Source organism: Python bivittatus, unplaced genomic scaffold, assembly GCF_059951505.1.
Source record: "Python bivittatus isolate LINGU-HERP-01145 unplaced genomic scaffold, Pbiv_v1 ctg000260_np1212, whole genome shotgun sequence".
Lineage (NCBI taxonomy): Eukaryota > Metazoa > Chordata > Lepidosauria > Squamata > Pythonidae > Python > Python bivittatus.
The window spans coordinates 1,604,291-1,629,133 of record NW_028277055.1 but is presented as its reverse complement, the minus strand read 5'-3'; the positions used below and the strand labels follow the sequence as shown (position 1 = coordinate 1,629,133).

The 24,843-nt window shown below is 44.6% G+C and overlaps 1 protein-coding gene across 3 annotated transcripts in view; it reads left to right on the top strand.

Moving 5' to 3' along the window:
- Window positions 1-22,965, top strand: part of LOC103066542 (protein argonaute-1) — a 64,390-nt gene extending 41,425 nt beyond the window's left edge. For all 3 annotated transcript variants that reach the window (XM_088140262.1, XM_088140261.1, XM_025171171.2), the window contains 12 exons: window positions 780-927; window positions 2,781-2,900; window positions 3,550-3,672; window positions 4,896-5,029; window positions 6,259-6,443; window positions 8,207-8,366; window positions 9,448-9,538; window positions 12,011-12,205; window positions 13,556-13,690; window positions 14,361-14,462; window positions 15,855-16,054; window positions 18,133-22,965. In XM_088140262.1, the coding sequence (XP_087996388.1) occupies window positions 780-927; window positions 2,781-2,900; window positions 3,550-3,672; window positions 4,896-5,029; window positions 6,259-6,443; window positions 8,207-8,366; window positions 9,448-9,538; window positions 12,011-12,205; window positions 13,556-13,690; window positions 14,361-14,462; window positions 15,855-16,054; window positions 18,133-18,241 (1,702 nt within the window). In that variant the 3' untranslated portion in view covers window positions 18,242-22,965. The remainder of the gene's footprint in view (window positions 1-779; window positions 928-2,780; window positions 2,901-3,549; window positions 3,673-4,895; window positions 5,030-6,258; window positions 6,444-8,206; window positions 8,367-9,447; window positions 9,539-12,010; window positions 12,206-13,555; window positions 13,691-14,360; window positions 14,463-15,854; window positions 16,055-18,132) is intronic.
- Window positions 22,966-24,843: the final 1,878 nt, after the last annotated feature.

Sequence of the window (24,843 nt, the reverse complement as noted above, 5' to 3'; positions counted from 1 at the left end):
AGGAAGTAAGAACGACACAGGCTTCAGGAAAATCTCTTTACTGTTAGTTAGGAGTAAATACTGAATTTTGGAAGCTTTAAGAGGAATTTCCCAGCCTTATTTACAATGAGTTAATTCAGGCAGATTCCCTTGGAATACATTGAGAAGCTTTTTCCCAGATTTCTCCACACCTGGGCAGAGTTGTTGTTTCTAAGATGAGCTGCCAACTGACTCGCCTGCTGTTCTCTCTTATCTGTTCCTTTCCTACAATTGCTCACAACACCGCAGCATGGGCTCTTGGCCTATATGGTGAAAGAGTGGAGACGTGAGTGTTGGCAGGGGGTTAAGTAAAGAAACATATACAGGTTGTCCTTGTTTAGTGACCACAATTGGGGCTGGCAACTTGGTCATTAAGCGAAACAGTCGCTACATGAAACCGTGACGGTGCTTACGATCTTCCTTCAGATCTTTGCTTTACGGACCTGCGAAGGTTGTAAATGCGGTGTGTGGGTTGCAAAGTTACTTTTTCATCACCTTCATAACTGTGAACAGTCGCTGACCGAGGCAGTCGTGAAACGAGGACTACCTGTATCAGAACAGGAACTCTGCCCTTTACGCCCATGTGTGCAGTTTTGTAAGGCAAATACAAAAGGGCGAGCTTGTGTTGTGATAGCACAATGCAGGTTTTGTCCTTGGGGGGTCCTGGTTGGTCTCTGTGGAGGCCTCGGAGCAGTGAAGTGAAATCTCTTCTCAGCTGAGGACATCGGCTCTCTCAGGCATCCTTGTTGCTTTCTGTATAGGTTCCCCTTGCAGCTGGAGAGCGGACAGACTGTGGAATGCACCGTAGCACAATACTTCAAACAGAAGTACAACCTGCAGTTGAAGTATCCCCACCTGCCCTGTCTTCAGGTTGGCCAGGAGCAGAAACACACCTATCTGCCTCTGGAGGTAAAAGCCTCTGTGTGGGGTTGGGGTGGCGATAGTTCTGGGCAGGGAGCATTGAGAATAGCACCTGTACAGAACCTGCCGGTGCAATCATATCCTGTTTGTTGCTCTGACTCTTTCCATCCTGCTCTCTCCTAGCGTCTTGTGTAGGCTTCGGACTACCCTTCTTTGAAAAACCTACTGTTCTGTAACATTTTATTTATTTGTAATAATATAGATAATATTGATTGGTGTTTGTGTATGCCAGTGTTTTTCAACCTTGGCGACTTTAAGATGGGTGGACTTCAACTCCCAGAATTCCCCAGCCAGCCATGCTGGCTGGGGAATTCTGGGAGTTGAAGTCCACCCATCTTAAAGTCGCCAAGGTTGAAAAACACTGGGGCATGCTAATTTCCAGACAAATATTATGCCCCAGAACTGCTAACTCAAGTGATGAGATGCAAGCCTTCTGTTTACTAAAAAGATAAGACATACAAAAGAAGAAGAGGGGTTCTTTAAAACCTCTTTTTGCTCTTTTGTCAAAATCCCCCAAACCCACTGGAGACCCCTAATCTCCTCCTAAGCTCGTCTTGGAATTCCAACCTTTGTAACTGGCTCGGCTCCTCGTCCAGACGGAGCGCAGAACAGAAGCATTATCCATTGTCTTCAGATCAAAGTGGGGCACCCATGGCAGACAGGAACCAGCTGCTTTATGCCCGCTTGGCCCATATGCCAGTCTAGCTCTGTGCTGTCTGCTCTGAATGACAGAAACACACTGAGAAATCGTGTTGGGAATTACTTACCCAACTTTCCCTGGAGTTGCTGTATCTGACCCAGAGACTGTCTGGACCCCAAATATAAGTCGTGCCACTGGCTTGGGAAATTGGCCAATGAGATCCCTCGCTTTCTTGAATGCGGTTGACTTACTGAAATGAATAAGTCACTCACTGAATCTTTGGGGAACTTAATTTCCAGCTCAAATTCTCACACATCTGCCTGCCTGGTAAGTCTTTCCTCTTAATGTGGACCTGTATGAGTCTCCATTTCTGTTGCTGCCTGCAGAGTGAGAACCTCTTTCCTCCATGATAGGAAGCAAATCTGGTTGCTTTAAATGGCAGGACCTTCTCTGTAGTAGTGCCAGCTTGAAGGAATTCCTTTCCAAAAAGGACAAATTGGTTTGGACCATTGAGGAAACTGGTCAAAGCTGGGAGCAGACTGGGTATAGCAGAGCGGGTTGCTCTGTCTATTAGGATTAAATCAAATAACTTTATACAGCCATAAGATCAGAAAACAGCAATATACTGTAAACCTAAAACATGAATATAAATATACATACATGTAAATTGTCAATTTACAAGTAGTAAGTATGACACATATAACAAGGAATAAGAATGAATGAAATATAGAATATAGAAGTACAGGGATAAAAGTACAATAATGATAGACTAAAATGATATAAAATACAAGTAAGTAAATAAATCAGAATCTTCTATTAGTATTTTTGTTACTGCTGTTCCCGTCATTTGTTCAAAGTACTTGGTGTGTGTGAGATATGCTTTCTAGAGCTAGATCCACACTTAACACTAAGCCATCATGGGATTATTTGATTTTGGCTTAGCGTGTTGCATGACTCCAGCCTTTATGATCTGTAAACCGTAATTTGTAGCACTTTGCTGTGGCCCATCCAGGAAAGTAAAACTAAGCCAATCAAATCTTAACATGATGCGTCGTCCCAGCCGGTTTTGCTTCATTGAACAAACCATGGTTTGGCAAATCAGGATGATACACAAGGCATGAGATCGCCACGGTTTTGACCCCCATTTGAGTTCAAGGAAGGGCAGTGGTTTTAAATGAATACCTTCTTGCCCCTTTTCCAGGTGTGCAACATTGTGGCTGGCCAGCGGTGCATCAAAAAATTGACGGACAATCAGACGTCTACCATGATCAAAGCTACAGCACGATCTGCTCCTGACAGGCAAGAAGAGATTAGCCGGTTGGTGAGTCTCTCTCCTCCACTTGCTTTGTGGGAAGGATGCTGGAATGGGAGGGGCCCTTGACCTTCCTTGGGCTAGCGTGAGAGCGGTAGGAGGCCCAGAGCTCAGTGCTGTGGTAACTCAGGAAGAAGAGAGGGCAGAAGTTTAATTCTTGGCTCTGGCTGTGTTTACACCAACACTGCAAAGTATCCGGTGCCAGCTTCAGCCTTCGCTTTGCAGGGCAGGTGCTGCAAGGGCAATAAAAAAGAGTATGTTGGGTGGGAAGGGAAAGAGATGACCCTTTGGATGCTTAAAACCAGGTATGGATAGTATGGGCCTTTCAATTGTTACTCTTGGCTGTGTTGACGCAGACTATTGTTCCACAAGAAGTCTTCAGCTTTCCAGCAAGTCACTGGCTGATTGCCTGCTCTTAGTTTAAGCCAGTCTTCTCCAACTCAGTCTGTTCCAGAAGTGTTGAGACATCCGGGAATTATGAGAGATGCAGTCCCAGCACATCTAGAGGATGTTCATTTCAGCAAGGCTGGTTTAAATAACCCGAGAGTGTAGAAATTAGCCACATCTTTTCCCCTTTGAAGAGCGTCTCTTATTTTCTGGCTATCCCCTGGAGAGAGACTAGTTTGTTTGAAAACTTAAAACTCTCTTTGTCTTGCAGATGAAAAATGCCAGTTACAACCTGGACCCATACATACAGGAGTTTGGCATAAAAGTGAAAGATGACATGACAGAAGTGACTGGGCGGGTCCTGCCAGCCCCGATTTTACAATATGGAGGCCGGGTGAGTAGTAAAGAACCTCTGGGTTGCTTTTTCTTTAGTTCACAAGCCCTCCTGGAGGCTGAGATATTTATTTGTTTGCTTGTTTATCGACTCATAACAAGCCTTCCTTCAGAAACTGGGGTAGAATGTGGCTTTCTGAGTGTAGGATAATGCAGTAAAAAAAACACCAAAAAACCCCCACAACTCACAGCTCCTGTATTCCTAGATAGACACATGGAAGGAGGCAGAGACTCTGTGAGGTTACTTCCTCCCCTTCTTCCTCTCCTCCACCATGCTATCAAAGCGAAAGCACATGTCTGAGCCATTCAGCTCAGAGACTAATCATGGCCTAATTTTGTAATTCACTTAATACTGTAAATTTGCCGTTTAATTGTTGCTACTGTAACTGCTGTTTCCTGAAAGAAAAACGACTTCATGTGAGTAAATGTTAATGTTTTCTTATTTCACAGGAAAATTCACATTATTTTTTGGCAGGGACAAAGGGGTAGCACCAGATATAATCCCATGCCCACACTGAGAACCTGAGCTGTGATCTTAAAAAAGAAAAGGAGGGGAAAGACGTTTGTATGTCTCTAGAAGCGCCTTTTTTAAAAGGGCAACATCCTTGAGAATCTCCTCAATCACATCGTCAGCAAATCATTAGTTTTGTTTTTGTTTTATAGAGGTGGCCAGTAGTAAAAAAGAGATCTGTCTTGAAGACTTCCATGGAAATGTTGAATCCAAGTCAATCCTAGCCCAAGTCCTATTGGCTGCGTTTGACCCATCAAATTAAATTATAATGTGGTGGTATTGATTTGGTTGGGTTATAATGTGGCTGCTTTGGTTTGGGGGCCTAGTTTAATGTGTGATGTGTGAACTCAGCCACTGTGGTTAGCAAAGCACAGCTTAAGAAACCCTGTTTTAAAAAATCAAGGCTTAACATGGTATGTCAACCCAGTTCTGAAATGTTCATGAGGTCTTGCAGTCAAGTTTTAACCAGGAACTAAGCCTGAAAACTGACACCAGAAAATTGACTTGGACAGGTTTCTAAAATGGTTACCTTCATATCTAAAGTAGAGACTAGTGATTTTAGGATCTGCCAAGGACATGAAGGCCATGGTGGGATGGGGAAGATGGCAGGAAAATTCAGAGGGGAAAAACAGGACAATGGGAGTAAAGCTCCAATCCCACCCCTCTCTGGGTCTTTGGGGTATAGTTTTTAAAAAAGCATTTTCCTCTCACAGAATCGTGCCATTGCCACACCCAACCAGGGGGTCTGGGATATGAGAGGGAAGCAGTTCTACAATGGCATTGAGATCAAGGTGTGGGCCATCGCCTGTTTTGCCCCCCAGAAGCAGTGCAGAGAAGAAGTGCTGAAGTAAGTGAATGGAGCATGTTGGAAGGGGTGAAGAACCGAAAGAGGCCCTCGAAGGACCAGAAGGGGTTGAGCCTTGTCAGCTCAAGCTAGGCCTGGGCAGATACTGCTGGTCAAAAGAGACAGACTGGAGCTGCATAAATATGTGGTTTGATTCAATGCAAATGGGTCAGCCATGACAGAGTATCTACAGGCACTTTAGCACCCACCTCTTGGTGCACATTGTCTTCCTCAGAATGACAAAACAAACAATAATTCCTTTAAAAGCTTTGGAAAAAGAATTACAGTGGGCCAATTCTTACTGGAATGTCAAATGTGACAAGATTTCTGGGTTCTTACATGCGATGTCCAAGATTCCAGATGAAAACATTTGAAAGCTGGTGAGGTTTATTGATTTTCATTTTCATTTTTCATTTTTTTGACATCTAAAACACATTCCATATATATGATGTGCAAAGTCTTACTCTCCATTTTGCTTATGCACAGAAGATCCCAGGTTGAAATCGTAGGTTCTTCAGATAAGGATCTGTCTCTACTCAGATTAAATCATGTTGAGCATAATAGAGAATGATTTGCTTCAAACATATTTTCTGTTTTCCCCAAAGGAAGGTAGTTCACAAGGTAGGGGAATATTGATATAATACATTCCAGCTTTTCTTCCATTCTTGCTCCATTCCTTAGATCAGTGTCTCTCAACTGTGGCAACTTGAAGATGTGTGGACTTCAACTCCCAGAATTCCCCAGCCAGCCTGGCTGGCTGGGGAATTCTGGGAGTTGAAGTCCACACATCTTCAAGTCGCCAAGATTGAGAAACACTGCCCTTAGACGATGGGCAGAGAGAAAAATAGAGATGGGGTGCAGAAAATTTCAAATTTAAACCATTCTCAATTCAAAACACATCATTCTGGAATGGTTTTGAGCTCATATGGGGAGTTTCACACTGGAAACAGAGATGATTTGAATCTGAAAACTTCCAGAATGGTCGATACAGACTGTTTCACATTCAAGGCTAACCCTTTTATTCCCAAAATGGGATCCGTCAGATCTGAAAAATGTTGAATTCTGACCATTTTGCATACCACCCGTACAGAGACAGACATGCCCAGATCCAAATATATTTTTGAAGAACTGGAGAGAATGTTGTTGGCTGCTTAATTTTTAAGTGGCGCCCCATCAGTTGTAACTATTCTTCTGCACTCTTCTGATCTAGCTTTCTGCTTTTCTTGGAATAGGAACTTCACAGACCAGCTGCGCAAGATTTCTAAGGACGCAGGGATGCCAATCCAGGGTCAGCCTTGCTTCTGTAAATACGCACAAGGTGCTGACAGTGTGGAGCCCATGTTCCGACACCTTAAAAACACCTATTCGGGACTCCAACTCATCATAGTCATCCTGCCAGGGAAGACACCGGTGTATGGTATGTCATCAGAATGGGTGCCAGGAAGAACACTGGAGAAGTATAGTCCTTATTTGCCACCTACCTACCTACCCCTCCAGCAGGAAAATAACTAGACTGAAACCATTTTGCTTGACTTTCTATTTTTTTTCCTTTCAAAGTATCTCTCCAGGACCTTCCCTTTACTATTCGTTGGGCAGATCAGAGACTTCCATTTCCGTCTTTAACTCTTCTCCCCTCCCAGCAAGCCATGAAAATTGTTCCGCAATCACACTACTGAATTGGAGCCATTTGACTGCTAAATTGGGACTCCCGCTCTTGGATTATCAGAGAGGATTTTAAGTATAGAAATGGGAGCAGTTTCCTTTCCAGGGAAGTTTCTTGCTCTTGTTCTCATTCAGGAGAACAAGACACTAAGAAAGCCTCAAACCCATCCTTTCCAGGGATATCACCCCTGGCTTAAATGGAAATCTCTCCATGTACAAGGCAGAGAATGGTATAATCCAGTGTTTTTCAACCTTGGCAAGTTTAAGGCATGTGGACTTAACTCCCAGAATTCCCCAGCCAGCATGGCTGGCTGGGGAATTCTGGGAGTTGAAATCCACATGTCTTAAGGTTGCCAAGCTTGAGAAACACTGGTGTAATCACTGTCTAGGGTTCCAATGACTGTTCGGCATTTATAGGCAATTCTAGGTGGAGCCTGTTAAAGTGATGCATCCTATCTTTACAGGGCATACTTTCATATTTTTAAAAATGGATATGGTATGATTTCCACAGCATACCCACACTATTGCTTTTTTTTTTTTTTTTGGTGCCTTTGAGTCAATCTTGACTCCTGGCAACTGCCCAAACAAGTCCCTGCAGTTTTCTTGGCAAGCTTTTTTAGAGGTGGTTTGCCATTGCCTCCTTCCTAGGGCTGAGAGAGGAGGACTGGCCCAAGGTCACCCAGCTGGTTTCGTGCCTAAGGTGGGACTAGAACTCACCATCTCCTGGTTCCTTGCCTGGTGCCTTCTCCACTACCCCAAACTGGATCTCTATTGCTATTTACTCTTTGAAATTATAACAGCCCGGCTCCATTCATGCAACCAGGTTAAAGAAACACCTATCCGATGCATGGTTGGTTAGCGTTAACCTTAATTTTTTCTTTTTCTTTTTTATGGTTTCGCATGTTATGCAAAGCCAGCTTGTTTAGCTGGTTTATGGTTCAGTACCCAGAAAACGGTTTACTTCAGTGTTTGATGTGAAAGCAATCAGTGTATGGGTGCAGGATGTGTGTGTAAATGGCAATAGCATAATTTTCCCATCTAATATTATTCTGGGGGCCCCAACGCATTTGGAAGGCTGTTCTAACTGATAACAGCATTAAAATAAACGTAACAAAATAACACTCGATAGGAAAAATCAGAGGGACAAGAGGATACAGCATTCCTGTCCTCTGGCACAGGGCTAGGTGGGGAGTTGTAGTCTCAACATCTGGAGATTGGACCTTGGGAACTTCCAGATGTGTAGACTTTAACATCCAGAATTCCCCAGCCACCACTGCCCTTGATGAGAATTCTGGGAGTTGGCTCATTCTCTGGAAATGGTCAAGGTTGCTTAACACTAATCTAACCAACACGCAGTCTTTACATCTTTGGAACAGCTCAAGAATCCTCTGTTCTTTATGGGACTTTGATTTTATTCTTGATTGAGGTCTTCCTAAAGACCTCAATCTGGCAAAACATGAACAGTCCTTTTGTGGAGGGTGCTCTCTGCATCTCTGATGCTCTGCTCTTTCCCTGCAGCGGAGGTGAAGCGTGTAGGGGACACCCTTCTGGGCATGGCCACTCAGTGTGTGCAGGTCAAAAATGTGGTGAAGACCTCACCTCAGACTCTTTCCAACCTTTGTCTCAAGATCAACGTTAAACTTGGAGGAATTAACAATATCTTGGTGCCCCATCAGCGGTATGTATTGCACGGGGCTGAAGGGAAGCACCCTTCTTTGTTCCTCCCCTGTGCTTCTCTTGTGTTCTCCTTCTCCCTCTGAGCCCGTGGAAAACCCCAAGTGCTTTGTAAAACTGAATGTGAACTCCTGAATTCTTCCTTCGCTTCTGGAATTTTCTGGCCCTGATTATGTTTATTCTATTAAAGATGCATATGCCCTTGGCCTTTATCAACAGCATGCCAAAAAATTGGATTCTGTATCTCAGTGTGAATTATGTTTATTAAGAAAAAGATCTGTTTATTTTTCCCCTTCTAAATATTAATTGTTGTGGACCGCCATCTGCTCCAACTCCAACCAGCTCTTCCCCAAAAAAGAGTGCAGTACAGAGTTAAAACGACAATTGGACAGTAATAAAATCCACCCCCAAATTCTGTGTTTTTCACTGGAGGAGCAGCATTGTCAACAAAGCCATGGTGTCCCGTTGTTGGCTCCTTCCTAGTCAAGGAGCCTCTTGGTATTTTTCAAGGAGAGAAATTTCATGGAGGAAATTCAGTTTTACCTTGTAAGAGACTCGAGGGAGGGGCACAACACTACACAAACTCACTACAGTTGTTCTTAATTTCTTTCTGCCTCCAAAAGATTTTCCACACATTTTCAGTATTAGATAGGGAGGGGGAGGTTAAATAATATGACAGTATAACTTGCTGATGGATTGGAGTTATAAGATAAACCCTGATCAGGTCAGTTAAAGACGTAAAGGTTGTGTTTTCACAACATGCTAAATGTAGTGTTAGCCTTGCTGGTTTTTGTGGCTTAACAAGGGTGAACTGAACTCTACTTCATTCGTTTGCCATTCATGTTATCATGCAAAGCACACCCAGAAAATGGCTAGTTCAATAATTCAATAATCAAGGGTGTTGTGCAAACCCAACCTGGCTGTTGCTGATGCAACCAGTGGGCTGGGATCAAAGACTCCAGTTCACCAAACCGTTGGACAGTCAGCTTTTATAAAGCATTGTAGTATCATTTCTGGCCTCAGACATCTGAGAACAATCTTTGGCAATCCTTTGTATTAAAACGCCTGCTTCATCTTGCTCCTAGTTCTGCCGTTTTTCAGCAGCCAGTTATATTCCTGGGAGCTGATGTGACTCATCCTCCAGCCGGTGATGGAAAGAAGCCTTCCATAACAGCTGTAAGTTCACCTTTCCAAAATGGTAGTCTTATAAAAAGCAAAGGTAGCTCAGTTTTGGAATTTTGGTGGAAATGAGAAGACCTCATCAGAAGACCTCATTTGGGGAGCCAAGAGTCCTCTTCCTCCCTTTTTTCAATCAACCTCTTACCCCACCTGAGGAAGTGGTATAGCCTTCCAGGCATTGGGACTTAGGTGGAAGGTAAGTACAGTGTAAGGTTTATCCCGTTCAGCTCCAAAGAAACTCTCGTGACACGCAAGTTCAGCAAAGAAGTTTACTAGAGTGTAACATAGGTAGGTACAGACAAACCCAGGGTTGGCTTGGCATAGCTTTCATGGTGTTTTATAGTTTCCCCATTCCCGCGCTTTACCCCGTTGCTTAGTCACCGATTACCTGCAGTAATCCCCCCTCGCCCAAATGGCAGATTCAGTCCGGTTCTTTTGACTTCTTGATTGCTGACTATGGGTTGTGCGGTTGTTGCCTTTGTTGGGTTTTCCTGTTGCGTGTAAAGCCGGTAGTTCTCAATCGCGCGCTGATGGCTGCGCTTCCGAGCCGCTGCGCTTCCCTTTGTCTGCAGCGCTCAAGGGAAGCCGGTGATGATACAAAGTATCCGCTCTCGGCTGGAGTTAACCGCCGCCACCTATCAGCAATCAGTTCGCGGTTTGGCTCACTTCCCCTTTTTCGCTGCCAATTGACTAGGTGAAACTGAGCAGCGGTGTTCGCCGTGCCATGCCATGCCGGCTGAATCTGACAGTACAGTTCAGTTGTGCTTCGTTAGCATGTGCGAAGCTATCTGTCCTTATTTTTTCTAGGACCGAAAATGACTTGCTTCAGAGGCTCCGGTTGGCCCATGGAAGAGTTTCAGTTGTAGCAGCAGGGGGATCCAATAGGTGATCTTTCAATGGAGAGCACATCTGTCTTTCCCATGATGGCTAAGGATAATGGGGATTGTAATCCATCTTATCTGGAGGAGACTAAATTGGGAAGGCGTCTCCTCCTCCTTCAAGCACATGGCCTTTTAGAAAGCAGACTATTGTTGGTTGAACTTTCCAGACTGTCACTTTGGGCAAAAGGCCCCCTTGTCAAGTCTTGATTTATACGAAAGGTCCAGCACAGCTTCAGGTCATAAACTATTATTTTGTGCCCTTAAAATCAGTGGGAGGAGCTGGGAACTTCCAATTTATCACTGAAAAATTAGGACTCTGATATTACCTTTTCAGAGTAGGCTTTTGTCAGCCCTCCCAGGTAGACCAGACAGGAAACACAACCAGAGGAGCTAATTCTACTTTATTGTAAGGCTACATTAACAGAAGCTTGCAAGTCTAAAAGTACAAATCTCCCACTTTATAGCCCAAGAAACTAGGGAGGGTCCCTTCTGAGCCTCTTGCTCCACCCATTATGCAGCTGCAGGCTATGCCCTCTCTTATCTAACCATTCCCTAGGCAGCATCTCTCCACCCCATCTCTCAGGGTCTTTCTCACATACCATTACAGGTTCTGATATAAATCCTGATGTCAGATCCTAATTCTGATGTTAATTCTGATGTAGGGTTTTATTTAGATTACAACTGTTAATTGGTAAGGTAGTTGTAATCTGTCTCATGTAATCTGCATAGCTGTCCGGTCTTTCCCTCCCTTCCCTCTCATCTCATCCCAATTTAAACCCTACACTAGTTTAGCCACTCCATGCAGCGGATGAAGTGAAAAGCTTATGCCTTTTTAGAAAATGTGTTAGTCTGAACAGGTAATACCAAACCCCTTCTGATTTTTGGCAACCATAGACTAACATGGCTCTCCTCCCTCCATGTCAGTTCAGAACTGGCATATGTTAGAATACTGGGCACAGTGTGGAAAACTTCAGAAAAAAATTATTAAAGGCCAGAGGCTGTTAAAGCAAAGGTGGGGTGGGACCTTGTATGGCCCTGATCCCCTTCCCCACCCCGTGTTTATCCCCATGGGAGGGTGCTGAACTATAGGGTAGTGACTCTCATGGTGCATGGCTTAGTATATTGTTTGAATCTAGCCAATTGCAATTTAATATAATCCATGTTTAAGCATGGTTTAAGTACAGTGCTTTATATCAATCAGTGTCAGGTTCAGCCCAAAGAACTCCACGAGACAATGCAAATACAATTCTGTTGCATTTATTAGCTTCCACCTCAAGACAGAATCTCACCAGACTGAACCCAAGTTCCCAAGCCAGCCAGCCACAACACCGTGAATTCCTTAGGGAGGTGCCAGCCTCATCTTCTTGAACTTCCCACACTCCTGCTGGGGGCTAAGAACACGCTTATCTCCCTGAGCCTGGCCTTCATAAGTCCATTCCATCACAATCAGTGCTTTCCCCTCCTTCTAGACTCCCCTTCCCAGGTCAGCCAAAAATGTTATATAAAGATTTGAGATCCATCTAATATCTGTTGCCTCTCAGTTTCACTGGTGAGCAAGTCATAGACATTGCCCCTTTGTTGACTGTAGGTGGTGGGCAGCATGGATGCCCACCCAAGCCGCTACTGTGCCACGGTTCGGGTACAGCGGCCACGCCAGGAAATTATTGAAGACCTTTCCTATATGGTTCGAGAGCTGCTCATCCAGTTCTACAAGTCCACGCGCTTCAAGCCAACACGGATTATCTTCTACCGGGATGGTGTGCCTGAGGGACAACTGCCACAGGTGAGGAAGACTTCTCCTTCCTACCACCCCTGGAAGATCAGGTGCTGCACAGGAGGAGGAGCCTCCTCTCTGGTCCACCTTGGGCTGGTAGAGCAACCCTCCCTTTAGATACTGTGGGACTACAACTTCCAAATGTATAGTATGAAGCTACTGTTGCTAATCCACATAGTTGTGTTATAGCTAAGATTTTCCTGGATCTTCCTAACTTTTAACCTTCAGTGAACAACTTCTTGGTTACCAGGAGCTGCACAAAGAAAGTAGGGCTGGAATTTTCAGCCCTTTGAGTTGGGTTTTTTTAAAAGAATAAAATGGATACTTAAAGCCTATTGGACAGATATACAGCTAGTCCTCACTTAACGACCACACTTGGGACCAGCAACTCTGTCAGTAACTGCCGTGGTTGCTAAGCGAGACATCATGCGACTGTGACTTGTGATTTTACTTCTGTGTTCTCCATTAACTTTGCTTGTGCAAGCTGGTTGGGAAGCACACGAATGGTGATCACATGACCATGGGACACTGCGATGGTTGTAAATGCGAGGACTGGCCACAAAGCTTTTTTTTTTTTACATCATTGTATCTTTGAATGGTCACTAAATGAGGCATTTGGTAAGTGAGGACTGCCTGTAGTATGTCTCAAGGTAAAGTCTCTTTTCAGGCAAGCTCAACTCCTGGTGATTATATGGGCATGTCTGGGTAGTTTTCTTCGCAGCTGTGCAGAAGTGGCTTTTGGGATGTTTTTTCAACTTCTCAGTCTAGCTCACAGCCCTGGGATTTTCTGGCGGTCTCCTCTGTTTGCATCATCCGTCTGTGTCTTTGCTAAACTTTTTGAGAAAAGCCAAAGACAAGGACGCGTGCACATCCCCCCCCCCCGTGATCTTTGGAGGACTCCATGGCAGGTGGGCAGCAGGTTGCTCATCCCTGGTCTAACACTTGCTGCTCAGGCCAAATTGAGGATGTCCACATTTTCCTTGGCTGTAATGTCCAGGGAAAGGGACTCAGTGCAACTGTGACAATCTTCACAGCCCTTCAAGGTAGATCAGACTAGGAACCCGATGTCATGTAGGTCAGTACTACTTTTATTGTAAAGTTATAGTAACAGTCTTGCAAGTCTGAATGCACCTCCCCCTCCCTCCCTTTATCTTCATGAGAACTGGAGAGGGTCTTGTCTGAGATGCTTTCTCAGATTACAGATCTGGCCTTGGTTGTGGCTCTTCCTCCCGTCCCTCAAGGCCATTCCTTCCGTCCTCTACACAATCTGTTACAGGCCCTTTTGGGGAGAGGGCACAAAAGACTCCTCAAAGTGTCTTCTCTCTTCCTTGTGTTAGTATTGTTTTCCTTCCCCCCTAGATCCTTCACTATGAACTTCTGGCCATTCGGGACGCCTGCATCAAACTGGAGAAAGACTACCAGCCGGGCATCACCTACATTGTGGTCCAGAAAAGACACCACACTCGCCTCTTCTGTGCAGACAAGAATGAGAGGGTGAGCCTCAGAAAGAGCGTTCTGCAACTAGAAGGCTGCTGAGACACCTTACCCTGAGCATCAAGACTTGATCACTGTCTAGATCAATGGTTCCAAAACAGTGTCTGTGTGTGTGTGTGGGGGGGGGGGTAATTTGGGCATACCCTGAGGGTAATGGAGCAATTTGTTGTTCGTGAGTTGAGGGTCCAGTTTGGGACTGCCGCTGTTGAGATGCTTGTGTAAAACAACAGAGGCTCTTTGTAGGGATAATGACATTATTCGAGGCCAGGACTTTTTTTTGAAATTTGCAATCATGTTTTTATTTGAATAAATAACTTTTTATCTTTTTATAATGCCTCTTTTCATTCACTTGTTATTTTAATTGTTGTACACTGCCTAGAGTCGCTTTGGGTGAGATGGGTGGGTCTATAAATGCGATATATAAATAAATAAAATAAAATAAATTGGGTCAAACAGTTTAAGAAACACTGATTTTGATAAAGTTGGAGTTGCAGGACAGCAGATGCAGAAGCTGTGGGAAAACGCTTCCCACCAAAAACTGTGCATCGTGGTAAATAAACCATATGCCTATAACTCAGACTTTGTGCACCGATTCTGCACTGCAGAATTGTAGAATTGAAGGTCCTGGCAATTGTGTTTATCCTTGTTTTTTTCTCTTTTTCTTGGGCAGATTGGCAAAAGTGGGAACATCCCAGCAGGAACTACAGTCGATACGAACATTACTCACCCTTTTGAGTTTGACTTCTACCTGTGCAGCCATGCTGGCATTCAGGTATCTTTTTTTTAACGGCCTCCTGGCAGGGGTGGGCCAGGCCACCGTCCTTCCAGATGGGGTGGACTTCCATTCCCAGCATCCTCTGCCATGGCTGCAGATTCTAGGGATGGAAGTCCATGTTTGGGGGGAGAGCCAAACTGACAAAATTAGTGAGTAGAAGAACTAACCCTAATCTCAGAAGACGTTTCAGTTTGCCACCTGTCTGTCTGAGGGGTACGAGCAGAATCCGTATCATCTGTAAGGCAAGATCTGGAACACGGACGATTTTGGCTGTGGTGAGGAACAGCAACAGCAGCCAAAGTCCACTCCCAAGGATCAGAACGACAGAGACCATTCCAGAGATCCAAAAGAGCGAGTATGGAGAGCAATTCCAAGTCAGATCAAGCAGAGGCATCCCCAAGATTCAGTGCCTTCATCCAGATGATGAAAGCAGCACCACGTTGTTGCGATGCCAACTCGGTCCCTTTTGTACGGGCATACAACATCACGACACCTGAACAAAAGGGGCAGAGCTTGTGTTGCATGAGGCCATGTTGCTTTTGTCATTTGTTCTCTCTTGCCCCCAACACCCCCTGCTGATGCCGCTAGGACCAATGTTCTAAGTAACCCTTTCCCCAAAAAGGATACCTGACCCTTTGCTACTGCTCTTTTTGAACTGGGTCAAGAAGAATCTTCAAGGTCAGAAATTTCTGGTTCAGAAGAAGTTGAAGGCTTCAGTGTTGACGCAGAAGTCCTGGTCAAGCCTGAGATCGGTTATCAAGCGGTTTTTGTCCATTCCCTCTTCTCCTTCCTGACAGGGGAAGGGGGCTGCAGTACCAATCCTCTAATCTCTGTCCTCACCTCTATAGGGAAGCAATAAAGCAAGGAAACAGCTGTTTGGGCATCAGCTTAATATGTATGTAGGTCCCTAGAATAGCAGCAGCCTGTATTGTTTCATGCCGTTATCTGAGGGAGGAAGGAAGGCAAGGAGGTGCTGTGAGCTGATGGGATCTGTGGTGTTTTGACATTGCAGAGGTGGTTGGGGTTCAAGTGGAGCTGCTTGTCTTGATCTGGTCTCCTCCAGATGTGTGGGGATTATGTCTCCCAGCATGAACCAGAGCTTGCTAGATGCTCAAGGGGCTTCATGTGATCCTGGAAATGTTTGCAACTGTGCCTAGCAGGATAGTGTAATGGCCTGTGCTGCAGAAATGATACTTTTAGGAGAGTTTGGGGGGATGTGGGCTGCCTAACTGGAAAACTTCCCTGTTGGTGATGGTGACTTTTCTATAATAGATACACATTTCTTTCCTGTGCCACCATCCAAGCATGCTTTCATTGTTGCGCTGGTAAAGTAATGTTTCTCGACTCCCACTCATTCCCCTTTCATTCTATTCCTACCTTCTCCTGTAGGGTACGAGCAGGCCTTCCCATTACTACGTGCTTTGGGACGATAACCGGTTTACAGCAGATGAGCTCCAAATCCTCACCTACCAGCTTTGTCACACATACGTCCGTTGTACCCGCTCTGTTTCTATCCCAGCACCAGCATACTATGCCCGTTTGGTGGCCTTCCGGGCACGATATCACCTTGTAGACAAAGAGCATGACAGGTGAGTAGCTGGACTTCCACCAATGGAGATGCTTCTGGCATAGTTCCATGTCCACCACTGGATGGAGTTGGTGAGTAGGAGGTTGGGTTCTTGGTGTTATCTGAGCTTGGTTATTTTCCTGAAGACATTTCGTTACCAGTACAATGATAATGTTACCCAGCCTGGTAACCGAACGTCTGTAGAAAAACAGCTAAGCTCAGAGAACACCAAGAACCCGACAGTTCAACCCTGAAGGACATATATTCTCCACTCTTGGAGTAAAAGGTTGTCCAACAATGCCACCTTTTGTTTAGAAAAAGGATAAATATGTATTACAGATAAATCTTGTTTTGGAAGTTGTTGATTATTTACATTGGGAATGCATGAACGGGGAGTTATTAGGCATCTCTGGAGAGAAACCATCTTAACTGTATATCATCTAAATCAAATTTAAGCTTCATCTTTGTTCACATACTTTTTCAGCTGCATATTCCCCTCCCCACCATTTCCCCAGCATGCCGTCTGAAGGCAAAAAGCAGCCCCCAGCCTGGAAAAGTTTTTGTCCCCCCTAGATTGTCTTTAACATCACCAGGTTCATGGAGGAGGAAAGGAAGGAGCTTTTTATCTAACAGAGGTATGCAGTTTGGAGTGAGGGTTGTGCTCCTAGAAATACTGAGTAGCTCCAGGACCAGAACTGATTGTGGATGTATTTCCATTTCATTAAAATGAAATATAATGGATTATTTTCCTTTCACCTGACCTTAGCTAATCCAGCTGGGAAACGTCCAGAAGTCCCTGGGAGCCCAAAACTTTCAAGGATCATGAGCAATGCTGCAGCTCAAATGTTGCTTTTCTATCGGGAGTGATTGGGCTGTGGGAACAAGAGGGCTGAACTCAATTCTATTTAGGAATAAAGAAGAAAAACATGACCTGAGGAATAGTTTCCTGTTTTCTCCATGTTTGGATATGTACATACAGGTAGTTCCCGAGATAAGAACGCTCGGCTGATGGATGACCCATAGTTAAGAATGGAGCCTATTATAGCAAAATTCGAGTTAAATACACGATAATTCAGGTTAAATACACAATGGGTTGTGTTCATTATACAATAATACTGTTCTGGCTTACATATAAATTCGACTTAAGGACAGACCTTGGGAACAGAACTCGTTCTTAAACTGAGGACTACCTGTACATACATACGTACATACATACAGCCATGTATTATTCCGGTGGAGAACTCTTCTTTTGCCATTTTCTCCAACCAGTCCTCTGAATAAATGGTCTCCCTAAGGAGGAGTGAGAAGAAAATAGTAAAATCTCCCTTATTTCACCGTTATCCTTTTTTTAATGCTTATTTTGGTGGGGTAGGTTTTATAATGTATGTCATGTATTAGTACAGTAGTACAGGTATATAATTTATAAATAAATACATCTATAGGGGCTGCATGCTCAACATTTTATTACTGGTAAAGGTGGATGATGAAAAAAGTTTGGAGACCATGCTCTAGACCCATTGGGTCTGCTGTCCCTGGAATTCTCCCATTGGCTAGGAATTCTGAAAATTGTTATCCAGACATATTTGGAGGCTGCCAGTCAGAAAAAACTGATATAAGTCCAGTACTATAATGGTATGTGGGAACTACCTTGGGAGACGGGAAAGAGCCACAGCCAGGGCAACAGTCAGATAAGAGGCAGCTTAGCCCACAGAAGGAATGGGGTGTGGGAAATGTCTCAGAAGGGGCCCTCCCTAGTTTCTTGGGCTGTAAAGGCGACGGGGGAGAAATGTACTTTCAGACTTGCAAGATTGATGTTAACCTTGTGAGGTGGTCCAGACAAGAAGCACACCATGATGTATCAGCTCTACTTTATTGTCAGATTACATTAACAGAATCTTGCAAGTCTGAAATCCAGCCTTATAGAAATGCTGGGAGTGTGGCCGGGAGCTGAAGTTCCCAAACATCCAACCCCTGGAATAAAGCTGTGCCGTTTTTGCAGACGGCGATTCCCCTGCAAAGTCTGTCGTCCTCGTCCGCAGCAGTTTCATGTGCTAATTAATGCTCTGTTTTATCCCCACTCCTTTCCCTCTGCTCTTTCAGCGGAGAAGGCAGCCACATCTCTGGCCAGAGCAACGGCCGAGATCCTCAGGCTCTCGCCAAGGCTGTGCAAGTTCATCAGGACACTTTACGCACCATGTACTTTGCTTGAAAGCCCAACATTTTTACCTCACTCCAGAAAGCTTTCCGATTTGTAGGAGCCATACAAAAAAAGAAAGAAAAAGAAAGAAAGAAAGAAAGAAAGAAAGAAAGAAAGAAAGAAAGAAAGAAAGAAAGAAAGAAAGAAAGAAAGAAAAGGGGAAAAAAAGGAAGCATTGGAGCACCTTGTGGGTATCCAATGGGGAGATCACTGCAGGCCGCGGACAAAACATTGGAAGGAGACAACCCGCGTTTTCCAGGGTCGACGCAGGAGAACTGCTTAACTGGATGGACACATCTTCGTAGTATTAAAGCAAGAGAGACTCTTTCTGTTTTCCAGGCTTTCCAGTTAACTGACCAAACAAATGCAAAATATTGAAACCAAGGGAGGGAATCTGTCTTTCGATCAAAACAAAAAACAGGTTTTCATCACTTTGAGGGTGGGCAGGAGGGACAGGAGACGCAATATGAAACTTGTGACTGTGAAATAGGAAGGGTTCCCGTCCTCTAACGCCCCAATCAAAATGCTGTTTCTTATTGTTTCGGGGGGGTGGGGGTGGGGGGGAGGGACTTGTAGAGCCTTAAAACAGATGACTAGATTTATAAAAACTAATATTTTAGGATACAAAATGCTTTAATTGGCACAGAAGAAAAGAAGCCAGTAGTTTATAGATGAATTTTAACACTGTTACCCCCTCCCCATGAAGAAGAATGAATTTTCTCCCCTTTCTATATAGTAATGATGTAAGGTACCCGCAGCACTTACCACGAAGCCGAAAAGGAAACTTGTCTTCCGTCTGTTTAAAAGTGGGTTGGCTGCTGCCCTTTTAATGCAGCAGAAACACACTGTGGGCGAGTGCCTTACTGCGACGCTGCAAAACGTTGACATTTCTTCACCTTTCAAACTGAAAAAAAAAAAGGAAAGAAAACCAACAATGGTCTTGTCTTGGTGGTGGTCCAGATCTCTAGCTTGAAAGTGTTTGGAATTTTTTTTTTTTTTTCCCTTTTGGTTTCGTTTTGTTCTGTTTCTGTTCACCAAGCATACCGTTCCATGTTAGCTCACAGCCTCATGATGGGTTAAAATTCTGTGCACTTTGAACATGGCATATACATTTGGAGAGCTGCTGATGATAAAACCTGCTTTTTTAAAAAAACAAAAACTGGTATGGATTGAATTGCTTCTGATGTATTTCTTGTGTGGTGATTTTTTTTCTCCCCCTCCTTTTTAATTTAAAGAGAGCTTCATTTCTGACGAACAGGGTGTGTGTAAAAGGAAGAATGTTTTTGTCTGCCCTGCAAGCACAAAGAAGAACTCTGCTATCAATTCATGTCCTGATTTTTTAATATATTGATGAGATTTTTTATTACCAAGTATTTTTATACAATGCCGAGTCTATTGCCAAAACTTACACTCAAATTCTTAGTGTTTAAGTGTTTACATCATCTTGCTCCCTTTCCTCCCCCCCAACATTTGGGAATATTCTTACAGCGCACAAGGTAGATTGCTTTATCACCACATCAACTCAAATTGGGATGACACCAAGAAGATTTACAGGTGGCTGAGTTTCCCACGAACGGCACAGTCACTCCAGAATCTTTGTGCTGTAGAGTGGAGGAATTATAATTTCATCTAACCACCATTTTGTAACTCCAACGTGTTCTCAAGCTATCCTGGAATTCCGCTGTTTTTATATATAGCATGGCAGGAAAGATAGACCTGAAATTCTCCCAGTCAACTCTGCTTCTCCAGCTTGCTCTGAGATCAGAACATTCGAGCGCCCTTTGCTGTCGTCTTTAGAAATGGATCCTGGTTTTCTAGGGATAAAACCAACCAGTCCTTTTACCCATGGCTGTGAATTCCTGTTTTCCTTCCTGCAACAAACCGCTTGAAGAGGAAAGATAAGAAATATACTGGCCTGTGTTGACCTCTTGCAGACCGATTCTGGCTGTCTTAGTTCTGAAGGAAGCATGGGCCATGTTGCCTCCAGATCCTATGGTCGCTTCAGAGTTTTATCTTCGAGTGCCAAAGTGAGCTTTCAACAGCCGCAGCAGCAAAAGAACCCATCTCCTATAGAGCTGTATAGCCCTCTTGTAATGTTATCCCCAGGAAAGGAAACGCTTGTGAGGTGAGACCCGTGGACTGCTTGTGCTTCCAACATCAGCGTCAATGTTCTTCTCTTTTTTTAGGCCTTATCTCTTCCCCATCCTGCCCCTGCTTCGCCACGTCCCACAGGGCAGAATGTTAACCCATCAGAATGCTATGCAAACAAACAGGCCACTCAGAATGGAACCCAGTTGGGCGCTTCACGGTTGGATTGTGGCTCTGCATGCTTTAGCCACAATTCCAACAATCGCTATGGGAACGCACCAGCACCGCCGTGTGCACAAGGAGGAGGTGGGATTTTCTGACATGGCGCCCTATCCCAGATGGCTTATCAGCAACTTGTCTGGTTGCTGTGCTTCATGTGGGGGTAGCTGGTTGGTCTTTGGAACACGATGACTAATGCCGATCGTGGGTTCAGTGATCCGCCGTTCCTTCCCTCCTTTGCTTTCATTAGCTGCTTTGAGTCCTTCCGAGGTGGAATGGTTCTGCCCTGGGCACCTGCTCTCAAAGAAAAGCATCAAGACCGAACGTCAGCACGGCTTAACCAAGTGCCTGCACGGCTAACTCACCTACCAGCCTTCATCAAGCCCCTTGTACGCGATTATTCCTTGCCTTGCCCCCTTCGGAGCTTGTGGCGCGAGAAGGCATTTTTCGAAAAACAAAACAGGAATAACGTTTTGAGTTTTTCTTGGCGTCTCTTCACCCCGTCTGCCTCTTTCTGCTCGGAGTAGGTTCTCACTTCCGACACCAGCACCGTGACTGCGATTCTCGAGCGTTTTGGAGCAAGAATGAATGACTTGGGCACTGGCAGAATTGGGGGAATGCGGGACAAGGGGATCCAAAAGAAACTTGGAGCTTTGTCAAAACAGCGACCACGAATGCTTTAAAACCGACACCAAACCTCCAGGACTTGAATTGTTACCAGTGGACTCCGTTTTCAGATTTTTTGCACTCCACAGTTAGGTTGCTGCTTTTGATGGAGGGGCACGTGGCATGATTAAGGAGATGGACGTGGCAAGCGCTTCCCTCACCCCCCCCCGACTCACCTCTCCCCACCTGGTGCATGCAGAGTTTTCACTAAGTGCCGTAAATAATGTAATTGCTGCGACCTCTTTGAAACAATGTTTTCTGGGTTTGGGGTGATCCCGTTTTGTTTTGATGTTCTAAGAACTGGGCTAGACCCCCCCTGCATGTGCTACATAACAGAGGCTACCTGTGGCATCCCTGCTTTGCTTGGGCAAAACTGTGTGTTCTGTCTTTTTGATGGTCAGAGAGTGCACACCCAAGAGGAAGCGTTCTCTGCTTCCTCTTCCGTCACTGAGTTGTGGCTGCTGCTGTGCGCTGCACGGGTGTTTCATGAGACCTGCAGAAAATCCTGTTTTGGAACGTTTCGCCTTGCACCTTAGCCTGTGTTCCTCGTGCCATGTCTCTCTTCCTTCTGGGGCTGCAAACGTTGCCGACGTCCCACAGGCCGTGTGGGTGGGGTTGCGGGGAGGGGGGCATGAAATGCAGCATAAAAATGTAGCTTATCAGTTGTTGGTTTTTATTATTATTATTATTTTTTTAATTTTACCTGCACTGCTGCTTGTTCCAATGTATTGCTTATAGCTGAACAAAGAAAAAGGGAGAGGATGGATGAGGCTTCAAAAGGCAAGAAGAAGTAATGTTAAAATAGGGCCCAACAGAAGATTGGAGTCCAGGGGTTTGGACAGCCGGCCCTGATGCCACACCGGAAGCTGGCATTGCAATGACTTGGCTTCAGAATTAGCCTGGCCTGTAGGATTGAAGGGGTTCCGGTTGTCTAAGAGGACATTTGTCTTTGGATCCTGGATGTCTACAGCAGAGATGGTGCATCTCTACCTTCTAGGTATTGCTGGATTCCAGCTTGCATCATCTCAACACCATTGGCTGTGCTGGGTGGGGATTATGAGAGCTGGAAGCCAGCAGCGTCTGGAAAGGGATAAGTCCCCCCATCCCTGATAAAAGGACATGGCAAAATTCACTGGACAGGTTAAGTAGAAGCATAGGGACTTTGTTTTCATTCGGCGGATGCAAACTTCTTGAGTTACTCTGCGCTCTTGTCAAAACAGCCAAACTGGGTGCAAAGGCCTTTCTGATGTCCAGATCTAAATCTTTATATGGCACCGAACGAGCTGTTTTTCCTGTCTGTTGAAAAATGGATGACATCTTTTGCTCTTACTAATGATTGTTCTAAAAAGAAAAGTTACTGGGTTTTTTTTGTTTTTTTTGTTTTTTTTTTGCTTCTTTGTTTTATCTTTATCATTTTGGGACCAACGAAGCAACTACTGTCCATAAAAAGCTGGCGTTGTAGAAAAGATGTGACTTCCAATATTTTTTTTCCTCCTCCTCCCCCCCTCCCTTTTATTCAAGTGTTAAAAGCATCTTGGCAGCACAGTGCAAACTTGTTGTGCTGGTTCTATTTCGAGAGAGCCACGCAGCAGAACAGCAATAATAAAAAGAAACAAAACCCGTGTGACACATGCGCATGTAATTTTGCACTTCCAAATAATTGTGAAAGTTTTAAACTGATGGCAACTCTGGTCTGTGTTCAAAACAGTTTTTTTAACCTGTTACAAGGAAGCGTGGATGTGTAAATACAAATGTTCACAAAACATATCTGTCTGTGTAGCTTTGATTTCTGTGTGTATGGGTGTGTGTGTATTTGAAATTGAGCATCGTATGGTCCATTTTATTAAGCAGGTTTAAACCCTTGCTGCGCAACCTTGATCGACCACAACAAACTAGGGACTTAATTTGATTTTTAAAAAAATAATAGCATATCTTTCTGAAAGCAGTAGAAATACAGCATTGCACAAGGGGGGGGGCAAAAGAACATACAAAGGGAGAATACGGTGCTATATTGCCAAAAAAAAAAAAAATGGTTTTGTTTTAACTTTCCTTTAGGACAGCTACCCCAACCTGGTGCTTTTCAGATATGTTGAAATTGTAATTTGCAGGGGCTTTGTGTTGGCTGGGAGTTGTAGTCTTATCATACTTGAGATGCAGCAACTTTCTGATGGTTGGTCTAGCACAGTGTTTCTCAACCTCAGCAACTTTAAGACGTGTGGACTTCAGCTCCCAGAATTCTGGGAGTTGAAGTCCACACGTCTTAAAGATGCCAAGGTTGAGAAATACTGGTCTAGCATATCAAAGAATATTTCTGCAAGGTCACGAGTCTGTTCCTTTGTGATGTTTCCAAATGACCTTGTTCTTCTTGGAATGCCTGTGAACTGTATGCTTGGTACTAAACAAGTGCTTCCCTGACAAAGGACTTTTAGGGAATGGAAAATAAATGAGTTGTTGGGCTGCCTAGCAATCCTGAACATTCAAACCATTTGTGAAATTCACGTATTCAAAGAGAGCTGCATTTTTTAATCTAGTTCCTAGGGTGGTCAGATAGGGGTCCAGTGTAAATGGGGAGGCTGATAATCCATCAACCATAATACTGTCGATCGCAAAGGAACTGCAAGATAGATATTGTCTCAATCCACTTGACCAGGCATTACGTTCTAGAGTGATTGCAACCTGGAGAAGAGAAAGTGGGTTGGTATTATAAAGTTTTGTTATCTCCAATGAAAGAATATAGGGAACAGGCCTTGGGTGGTAACACAGTCTGCCCCCTCCCCTCCCCTCCCCTCCCCTCCCCCTCCCTCCCTCCCTCCCTCCCTTCCTTCCTTCCTTCCTTCCTTCCTTCCTTCCTTCCTTCCTTCCTTCCTTCCTTCCTTCCTTCCAATACTGTTTACCATTGAATACTATTGTTCCATCTAAATCAGTATTGTTTTGAATCTCACCTTTCAGCCAAAAAGCTCTAGTTATCCCTAAAAGCATCAGACCTTGCCTGGAGACTGTGGCTGGAGAAGAAGAGGAAAAAGTCTGTCTGTCTGTCTCTTTATTTTTCAAATTTGTCACTGCCCATCTCACTGCAGAGCGACTTTGGGCGGTTTGCAGTAAAAAGAATAAATATTCATTAAAATAGAATAAATATTCATTAAAATACAGTACATTAAAATACAAGAAGATTCCTATATAAAAATAAATAGCTTCCAAGGAACTGAGGTTAACTAGAAGCTATTAGACTCAGGGAGCGTCTTCAAAGCACCAGTCAGCCCCAGGGTTGGTTATACCCTTCTCACCCCACGTGACTTGGCAGAGCCAGGTCTTCATCTCTTTCCAGAAGGCCGGGAGAGTGGGGGCCCGCCTCACCTCTGGGGGGAGAGTGTTCCATAGGGCAGGGGCAATGGCAGAGAAGACTCTCCTCCTGGGCACCGCCAGTCAACATTCTTTCGTGGACAGGGTCTGCAACATGCCTTCTCTGCCTGACCGGGTGGGCTGGGTCGATGTAATGGGGATGAGACGGTCCCTCAGGTAGCCTGGCCCCATGCCATGTAGGGCTTTAAAGGTGATAACCAACACCTTGAATTGGACCCGGAAGCAAACTGGTGCCCAGTGCAGCTCCCGCAGCAAAGGTGTTGCATGTGCCATCCTTGGGG